A 10,467-nucleotide genomic window follows, 5' to 3' on the forward strand; every position below is an offset into this window, starting at 1 on the left:
ATTTTCAATTTTCAGTAGAATTAAAACCATAGAAGGCTAAAGGTCAGCACCGAGTTGTTTATTACTTTGGTTCCTGTTTTCCAGAAGTGTTTCATAAAGATCATTGAAGCAAATTTGTTTATGACTTGACGGACTTTTTCCGTTTGTGCCCCCCCCCGCTAAGTGGGTGCATATTATTTGCACCCCTTCCCCCCCCCCCCCCGAACGCACGTGCCATATTTTTACATAATGATTTGCTATGTAATGGCACGTGCTCTGTAACTGGGGGTGCATAACGTACTGGGGGCACAAACGGAAAAGATCCGACTTGACCTTTAACCTCTTTATTTCCGCACACTGACCTTGTTTTTAAACCATAGGCGTTCACATTTATCAAAATATTGAAGTGTATTTACATGATCTATTCTGTTTTGCGCGGCGCCAGTGAAAATGGCAGACGTACCAAAATATAGAATCTTTGTTTTTGCTGTTGGTCTATAACAATTGAGAAAATAGGAACATTTTTTTCAGATCGGCTGATTGTTCAACAAATTCTCCATGTTTTAAAATAGGATATGCATGTTATTGTAAAATTGATCAGAAATCGCAATAAGCCAAAAAAGAAAAATTTACATTTTGGGGGGGGGGGAAACTGGTCTCACGTTCGGTTGTGATAGTTTCATATCAAGTCCCATGGGCCGCTGAGGCATGGCCATGACCCGCGAGGCATAGCCAGGTGCGATTAAAATTATAATCTAGCATTAGGCTATGTCCAATTTAGGCTAATTGAACGCATAAAGGTACAGTGTTCTAAATTTCTCAACCAATCACATTCGTTGAAATTTCTACATTTTGGTACGTCTATTTGTTAAGACGTCGCCGTTTGGCACCATCCACAGTGTTTTTATGCCCCCCCCCCCCCCATTACAAATTATATGTTAGATAGCACGTTATTATTTAAAAAATTAGCACGTGCGCTTTTTTTGGGAACTTTTCAGTTTTCAGCTCAAATGCTTCTAGTAACCACCATAGAATCATAGAGTTGAACAGAGAAACTGAAAATTTAACGACTTAATTTTTCAATTTTTATAATTCGAGTAATTATTTTTGCTCAAATTTTATTGGTAAAATATATATTTTATACCATCAAATTTGAAGTATAATTTGAAGTATTATACTTCGTATAAAATAGTATAAAATATATATTTTACCAATAAAATTTGAGCAAGAATAATTGCTCGAATTATAAAAAATACTTCAATATTTCATTTTTTATAATTCGAGCAATTATTCTTGCTCAAACTTTATTGGTAAAATATATATTTTATACCATCAAATTTAAAGTAAAACCGCCACATCTAGAAAAAGGGCAAAAAAATATTAAAAGAAGAGTTTAGCCAAAAAAAAGGTCGACAAGGTCGATTGAAGAATTGTTACCTTCGGCTTTCAACAAATGAACAGCTTTCGACTACGAGAGTCGCAAAAGTCAATCATCTACTTAAAAACAGACAATAAAGTGATTTCTTTGGTCTTAATGTTTAAATCAAAGAATTCTATGATGCTCTAGTTGGCCCGGTATGAACAACCTTAGCCAACTAATGCGATTAAAGGTGACCTCGGTATGAGGTTTTCAACTGACTTGTCATCGGATAAAGGTTCTTATGGATGTTACCCTAACAAACATTTGGACCTTTCAAGACGGACAATCCGTCTTTGAACCACTACTAATGGTATTTGTTCACATGATTGTAGAGAGACAACAAGCGTTGTCAAACAGATCCAATCAATGATTAGGTACAATGAAATTGGGAACCACCAATTCACTTATTTCATGATTGCTTAATGCGTAACAGGCTGCACATTACTGTTACTCTTTACAGAAACGTTTCTCATTATAACATGCGTTTTCTCCATTCATAGCCCCCCCCCCCCCCAACTGCATTATATCTACTACCCCCCCCCCCCCCCCCCCCCCCCAGTTAGCAGCCACAATTAACTCATCAACACGTAACGGAACGTTAGCCCGCACGTGGAATCGCTTTCTATCTGTCTCTTAAATAGTACGGAGGTGGGCTAAAATAGGAACGACGACATAAATATCGCCTGCAAAGTCCACCTAAACATACACAATCTTCGCCCCAATATCAAGCTATATACGCCCACAGCTGTTTTAATGTCACGTAATGATATATTGTTAGGTATATGGAACAAATTATCAGCTTGTAAGATGAATAATTCTTAAAACTTATATGAGAAATTATTCATCGGACCATGCTCATGCAAAATCAATTATAATGAAATGCAGTGAAAAACAGCTCATATCACTAGCTGTTAAACATATTGTTGGATTAACACTCAAACGGTTGAAAAGAACTTTCCTTTTCAGAAAACACAAGTAAACAAATAAGTCAAAAGTTAAGAGACATCGAATAATCCCAAAAATTCCTCTTTTTTCTGGAATACAATCAAACGCAAAAAGAATTCAAGCTTATCGTACAAGACAGTGAATCTCGTAAGACATTTCATCTCGCAAATATGCAAACCAATGGAAAAGGCGCAGTCGGGATCAACAAAAGACAACAAATTTCGTGTTCCAACATTTTTTCTGTCACTACAGTAATAATTTACAACCAATTTGGTACTTTCTGCGTGAAAGGAAATTTGTTCTTTCTTAAAAAGGGTACACAAGTGTAGATTTTTCAAAGGTTAAATTAGCCCATGTTATGTCTGTTAATAAGTAATTAACAAAAAAACTCCTAAGCATCATTTTGAAAACCCAGTTAATTAAACTTGTTAAAACAGGAGCCCCAAAAAAATCAAAGCAGTCTATCTTCACAATCAAAGAGCATTGAAAAAGACACTTGCTTCTGAAAACCAAAAGTAATAATAATAATACTAACAAATAGCTCACGCATATTAATTTTAAAAGTCCGACTGAAGACCACTAGGATAAGCAATGGCTCAGATATACTGCTAAGACTCAAATCACTTATTAGAATATACCGGAATCTAGGGGAAGAAACAGATTAATTTACCGCGACTGTAAGTACACAGTCGTTTATATTTAATTGAAGAGCTGTGAATTATAACCACATATGACAAATAAAAATTTCGATAAAGAGTTATGCAGATGTCACTTCGGTCGCCATTCTAATAAAAAAACAAGCGACTGAAATATTTTGACACCAAAATTATTGAGCCAATGAAATTTTTACCATTTGTTACCTATTTCAAACTCAAAATAGCACACAAAAACAGAAAAAACACTAATTCGGAATAAAATCAATGTAGTTGCAATCATATTATCATGTCCGAACAAAAAATTCCCAAATTGCAAAATATTCCCACACGAAACAGTCCCAGAGAAAACAGTCCCAAATTGTAATATATTCCCACACAAAACAGTCCCAGACAAAATAGTCCAATAAAAGCAGACGAAAAAATCTCGAATAAATATGGAAACAATTGTAAAAATAATCTACAAACAAATTAAAACATTACGACGCAGAGGTATACCCAAATCGTCACGGGCAGATATGCCCGATGCGTGTATCTCGTGTTCGTTTTTACTATGTTAATACATTGAAAATGGAACAACATTGCGGAAAATAGCTACTTTAGCAGAAACCGGCAAAATGGAAGGGAAATTAGCAACCCGTGTTCGCAAAAGTGTCCTAATCCTAGCCGCGAAATACAAGCAAAAACTTTATAACCTTTTTTCCGCACAGCTTGTATCACGCATCTGCTCTATTTATGTATCGATTTTTCGCACGCAATTTAGCTCAATTTCGCATATAATCCGCAATTAGGCCTAACTTAATTACTACTTATTTAATTAAGCCTAACCTATTACTACTAGTAGTACTTTATTACTACTTTATTACTGCTTATAGTACTTTATTACTACTTATTAGTACTATTTATTACTACTTATTAAAATCGACTAGTCCCAAATTGATATACAAAGCCTTTGATGTGCGAGGGATTTTTCGGAAAAAAATCAGTTTTTGTGGTTGCATGCATTTGAAGCACTTTAAAGCTTTGAAAGCTTCAATTAAATCTTTATTAAAGTGCTTATTTTATGCTCAAAATGCGCGCAAATATTAGATACATAAATTGAGCGGAAACGTGCTACAAGACTTTTCGTTCCGAATGTTCTTTTATTTCGTAAAATTGGCGGAATCCCTTTTGCGAAAAGTATGATACAAAGGATGTCTCCTAATTTCGTTCATTGTATGTATCTAATTTTCAAGCCAATTTTACTAAGGCGGAAATTTTGGGGTGTACCTCTGCGTCGTAATGAGCGTAACCTATAATTTAAACTTCTGAATGCATTGTTTTTAATATGAAATCGGATCAAACCAAAACCTTGTTTCAAAATACACCATTTGGCACAAACTACGTTGTAACCAGCTTAATATTTGTTCAGTGAAAAATAATCACATGAATAACTTAAGGGGTTTCTTTGTTAATTGATGTGCATATGTTAAACTTTATATTTAGTTCGGACCATTTTCCCTGGGACTGTTTTGTCTGCTTTCTTGGTATTATTTTGCATGGGACTGTTTTGTCTGCTTTCCTGGGAATATTTTGTCAGGGACTGTTTTGTCGGGGAATATTTTGCTATTCGGGGCTGTTTTTTTGTTCACCGCCATTGCATATTTTCATCTTTAGTAGCGCAACCAATAGCAACTCCGGACCTGGAGATATACACACTTTTAAATTTTTAAACGCCAGAAAACTAGAACAAAATTCACCAAAAGTGCACAACTTTTTTGACATCCAAGGGAAACATTTTCGTTAGAAAGCACCCATTTCGGCAAAGACCTGATTAAAGGCGTGGCTGATGAATTTTTGATCTCTTAAAAAGTAAAGAGTTTTTCCATTTCTGATATGAAAATATTAATGTAATTTTTCCTTAATTTTTTGAGAACGAAGCTCCTTAAGTTTTGTTTCGACGAATTGAAAATCTTTAAAAAAACTTGAACGATGACATATATGGAGCATGTTTTAAGTTTCATATTCACCAGTTTTATAAATTTTTCCTAGTAGTTTATTGTTTTGGATTTTGAAAACGATATTAAAAGTTTGCTGTGTTTAATTTCAGTTGTTTTTATTTTCAATTGTATCCCAATGTTTTTTGGTTCCCTCTTGCTTTGAAAAAGCAGTATTCATGAGCTGAATCAGTGCATCCTTTCAAGTACGCTCGAAAAGATTTCAATAAGCTCTGCAAATAACGCATTGCAAATTTTTTTGAAACAAACAGCTGAATATCAATGTAAACAATCTACCAGTAATCTAAAACAGCAAACAAGTTGATATTTAAATTTTCAAGCAAGTTTTCCTTTTTATTTAAAAACGGCATCAAAGTTTAGGTCGCATCCAGCTTTTGTGAATCGGGTTCCAGATGACTTCTTTGGCCGAGACGGAATCAACCAGTCTGATAACCACCATGTCTCCGTCTCTTATCGCATACCTCTGGATATTCCAGTTTTTCACTGGGCCAGACTCGATCACGTGGTCTCGAAGTAGGAAAAATATTTTACAATCTGATGGCAGGGGTAATTTATCAGCCAGGATTCTGCCGACAACAAGTTAAAAAGACGTGCTTTTCCATGTTCGCCTAGATCATTATATTGTTGCAGATCGAAATTTTAGTTAAAAGGCAAAAATATTAAAGTATCGAACGACAGGCTGGGCAATTTAATTCAAAGGGGGCTGTAGCATAGATAATTTTTATGGGTGCAAAAACATCCGACAAAGGAGGGCTTCGAACCCTCCCCCTCCCCCTACCCCTACCCCTACCCCCCCCCCCCACAAAAACAACAACAACAACATCAACAACTCCCGCGTAATTATCTGAATCTTTTTGCACTAGAGATTGCTTATCTTTCAATCGCTTTTATTTTAGCAACAGACTTAATTTTTGAATAAGAGCAATTTAGTTTACGCAAAAATCGAGAAGTCAAGCGTGAAAAAGTCACTCGAGAAGTAAAATCGAAAGAATGTTCTAGAAGAAAGGAGCAAATACGTTCAAGCAAGATTTTGCATAGAAAAGGTAGATACGCTTACAAAAATTGCCTCAAACTTCGTTCAACAGCAATTAAAAATTGCAAGTAAACGCCAATATGAAACGCAGCTGCTAGGATGGATGTAAGCGTTATTGAAAAGCACGTCACATGTGGTATATCGAATCCAGAAGATACGTCACTGTACTGAACGGGGGTATATTGATAACAGCAGTGTTCCCATAAGATCCCAGTCGGCATTTGATTCTGAGGAATCCTGTACCACGTGAATAAACTGTCTCTCCATACTGCATTCTCTCTTTACACATTAGCTTCTCACATTGCTGGTAGGGGAAGAAATTACGACCGCATGTTGGACATACAAACGCTTCAGGTTCTATTTTTTGCATTTGCGAAATTATGTAATCAGTTGAAAATTGAGAGATTGTAATGTGTTCACGTAAAGCGTTGTTGTTCTCTTTTTAATGAGTTAGTCAGCTTTTATTTATCAGCGCAGAATATTTGTACAATGGTCGAGACAAATTGACAGAGCTGTTTTGCAAATTCACAAGTTTTTGAGTTTTAAAAAGCTCTTCGTTCATTCTCAAACAATGAGAATACCGCATGAAAACTTGTAGAAGAGCATTAAACAATGTCATATAGCTTATTAGGACGACAGCCTAAAAAGTCAAACTCTCGACTTGATCAAATTCAATTTTCTCTGAGCGAAAAGGTTCCATTATGTAACAGCGCATTTACATTTATTGTAATATAATATAAGTAATTTATATTATTAATTATATTTTATAATTTATTATAAACTATTAAATTATTATTTATAATTTATATTTATTTATATAAATAATTTATAAATAATTTATTTATAATATAAATAATTTTGTTTTGCCACGACTTTCTGAACACGAAAAAAAAATTCAGATGACCAGATAAAAGCGGGACATTTTAGACATTTAACATAAATATGAGAGAGCCGATAGTAGTATATAGATGAGCGGAGCTGCCCGGGGGGGGGGGGGGGGGGGTGACCCACATGTTTTAAGATAGGCTATAGCGATTTCAAATCATTTTGGTCACCGTTCAATTATCACAGTAATGTATAAAGATAGGTAATAGATTTTACATGTATTAAGATTTGATTTTTGATAGTATTGTATAAAAATGGGTAATAGGTTTTACATGTATTAACATTAGAGTTATGGGAACAACGTATAAAGATAGGCAATAGATTTTACATGAATTAAGATCTGATTTTTGACAGTAATTTATAAAGATAGGTTTTAGATTTTACACGCATTAAGATTGCAAATAAGACAACATCGCATTAAGATTGGTAATAGGTCTTATGTATAAGATTTCTCATTAAATTTTTCATCACAAAATAACAAAAAAAAGATTAACAGATAGCAAATTGGAAAATGAAGCTGTGTTATATTTTTAATTGCTCTTGAACGCAGTTCATAGCAATTATTGTAAACTTGTGTGTCTTTTTTATGCAAGTCTTTCACTTGACATTTTTGCGCTTTTCTTCTAGAACATTCTTTGACTGCTAAAGTGAATTTTTCACGCTTTCGTTCCTCATTTTTGAGTGATCGCTAGTGCTCCAAAGTTGCTAATATACAAGCGGTTGGAGCATGGCAAAATTAAGTGACTCGTAGCCAAGTTGGTAGTGAGTTTGGCCATGGAGCGAGAGGTCAGTGGTTCGAGTCTCGGTGGGGTCAAAGTTTTTTGCACCCATAAAGAAAAAATTGGTCTAGACTAAAGAACATCAATTAAAGTGCCTCGCATGTCGTTCATGAGCAATTCTTCCGACATTTGTCGGTTTATGTTTTTCTTTCAAGATGAGTCATCTTTTTATGCTAATGTTTTAAGTTACTTGGTAGCAAACAGTGGTCAATAAGACTAAGTGTAAGGCCGAAAATTCTACAGTGCTAATACACTTTCAAATATTCTGATTAGCACCTGTGTTGAGAATAAGCTTATTCTAAATAAAGAGGTTTCTATAAAATGACTATCGATCAAACTCATGATTGTAATTAATAGTTCCTAAATCACATATGTATTATGAATGATGTCACAGCAAACTATAGCTATTTTCAGAGACTGTACAGGTAAAAAGGATTATCTCAAAGAACTGATAAAAACGAAACAAAACAATCAACTCAACTCTGGGTTAACTGGAAGAAAAATGGATCAAAATAGACCTCTGTTGAACTAATAACATTTTATTGATCTCCTTATATGGATGTCTACATTGATACACACAAAAAATTCTTATTGATAGCTACGATGAAAGTTATTCAGTCAGAAGTGCTAGAACAAAAGGGACTTTAGGAATTTCCAGGTGTTTCTTTATTTCAGAAGAGTAAGTCGTGCTTGATTTTTTCATCCAGGGTTGTCTCAGATCTGGTCAACACCTTGCAAAATAAGTCAGAAAACTTTTACATGCTCAGCTTGAACTTTAAAAACCCGGTTCGGGTTTCCCATCAAGAATGATTACTTTAAACAGTGGACTCATCAATTTGAAAAAACTTTATTATAATCACATCACATGTTCACAAGCGGACAATTGATTTAAATGTATAAAATGAATGAATCAGAAAAGAATAAGAAAATTTAGATTATCAAAGGTGTCGTATGAATTCCATCTGCATCCACAATTCGTTTTGGATAGAAAAACGAGAGTCCTTTTTTTGTTTGCTCATAGGTTAGAATTTGGTGATTTATAGTTCTGAATCCTCTGTTAGTTGAGGCTATATTCACTGCATCGTCCAGGACTCGTCTGTATTTCTGTAAAGGTCCATCACTGTTTTCTTCCAGAACACTCTTGTTAAGTCCTTTGCTGCTGAACTTAGTTTTGTTCGTTACTGAATTATAGCAACAGTACGTTTTGCTACATAAACATAGCATTTCAGTAATCGGAATTCCTCTTTGAATAATCCAGGCTCACGCTTGTCATGTTTTATATGCTTATCGCAACAAGTTCTTGGGAAAAAATTACTTGTACTATTAGCATGAAAAAAATCTGTGCAGTCATTACTTCTCATCTCATTCCAAATACTCCTCATTTCTGGTTTAATGCATTCATAGAGATTTTCAGGAGCCAGTGCCAGATACAGAGAATCAGTGTCCATTTCAAGCTCCTCAAAATTCTGAACATCACAGAACTTGTCAAAGAAATTGTAGTAGAGCTCCAGCATTCTCAGTTTTGCATACTGTAAGATAAAGAATCCAACAATTATTGGTTCACGATGCTCAACAGTGCTTTTTGCAAGCTCAACCTCATATATATCTGTCGAAACGTTGTTCAATCTTCTAAAAAGACGATTAATAATAGCTTTATGCGTCTTTTCATCGTTAAGATAAAGAGTTTCTGTGTGTCGACTTCGATCCATAATCTGATAACCATACGAGCTGTTCCCAAGTAATTTCATAGTTTCAGCAACAACGCTAGAGTCTGGATTTTCATCACCTTCTCGTCTTGCATCAACAACAGATTGTACAAAACCGTTGAAACATTTTTGCGGGATATACTCAAGGAATCTGTGGATTTTGGTACAGCGGAGACCCAGCTTCAAATAGAACTTTAATAATGGTGTTATGACTATTCCATTGTTTAATTTGTAACTCGAAATCAACATTCGTTGTGGTTTTAACAACAAGGAGTTTCTTTCAGCATAATCCAGCATGAATTTACCTATATTCTCTCTTCCAACATCACAGTTTTTGAAAATTGGAGGAAAGTTTGCAAATCGTTCACGAAGCTCTTCAGGAACTTCTAAATCACACTGTACATATCCGAATAATTTATCTTCCTGTATCCGCATCAACAGCGTCTCACTGCTCAAAGGTATTTTGTAGGGGAAATTTTTTCTAACGTGGTTCTTCTGAACATGATCCCACCATTCACATTCTCTCATCTCTATAACTTTGTATCCTTTCTTTTCTAGGTAAAGCTTTCGTAACTTATCAGACTCACGCTTCCGGATACCATTCTCAAATTCGTCCTTATCAAGACTTGGTTGAGTTTCTCTACAGGGACAGAAATGGTAGTAGCATCCAAGGGCTTCAAAAATTGTTTAGCAGTGACTACAAAAGCCATCCACAGTAAAAGAATCAATTTTTTTCTGTTTTCCAGTTGTATAGAAGCTCTCAATAGTACATTCGGGTCTGTTTGCTTGATAGAAAGACATTACCATGTTCTCAAACTTCCTGATTTTGTTTTGACGAGCTTTGAACTTTTGAAGATCGCTATCAAACTCCCATCTAGTGTAGAGTCCAGTTGGCATCGCTTGGCACATGGAGAAGGGGTACAATTGGCTAGCATCTATTCCAAGTATTGCTTTACAGACATTATTTGACCTCCGGATGAATGTTTTGTCTACAACAGCTTTCCTCGTAAACACTATTGATGGACCACCAGTCATTTCACTTCGTATTTTCTCATGCAACTCTTTGTCAG

The 10,467-nt window shown here is 35.1% G+C and overlaps 1 protein-coding gene across 1 annotated transcript; it reads right to left on the reverse strand.

Moving 5' to 3' along the window:
- Positions 1 to 5,216: 5,216 nt before the first annotated feature.
- LOC142336497 (uncharacterized) lies at positions 5,217 to 6,591 on the reverse strand. Its single transcript, XM_075385382.1, has 2 exons — positions 6,159 to 6,591; positions 5,217 to 5,560 (listed from the first exon to the last, which is right to left on the reverse strand). Exons 1-2 carry the CDS (start codon positions 6,395 to 6,397, stop codon positions 5,344 to 5,346), a joined length of 456 nt encoding a protein of 151 aa, XP_075241497.1. The 5' UTR covers positions 6,398 to 6,591; the 3' UTR covers positions 5,217 to 5,343.
- Positions 6,592 to 10,467: the final 3,876 nt, after the last annotated feature.

This window comes from Convolutriloba macropyga, chromosome 3, assembly GCF_964194025.1.
Source record: "Convolutriloba macropyga chromosome 3, txConMacr16.3, whole genome shotgun sequence".
NCBI lineage: Eukaryota > Metazoa > Xenacoelomorpha > Acoela > Convolutidae > Convolutriloba > Convolutriloba macropyga.

Coding starts and splice junctions, on each gene's coding strand:
- LOC142336497 (XM_075385382.1), bottom strand. CDS start 6,397: ATGCAAAAAATAGAACCTGAAGCGTTTGTATGTCCAACATGCGGTCGT. Junction 5,561..6,158: donor CTGGATTCGATATACCACAT/GTGACGTGCTTT, acceptor TGTTGTCGGCAG/AATCCTGGCTGATAAATTAC.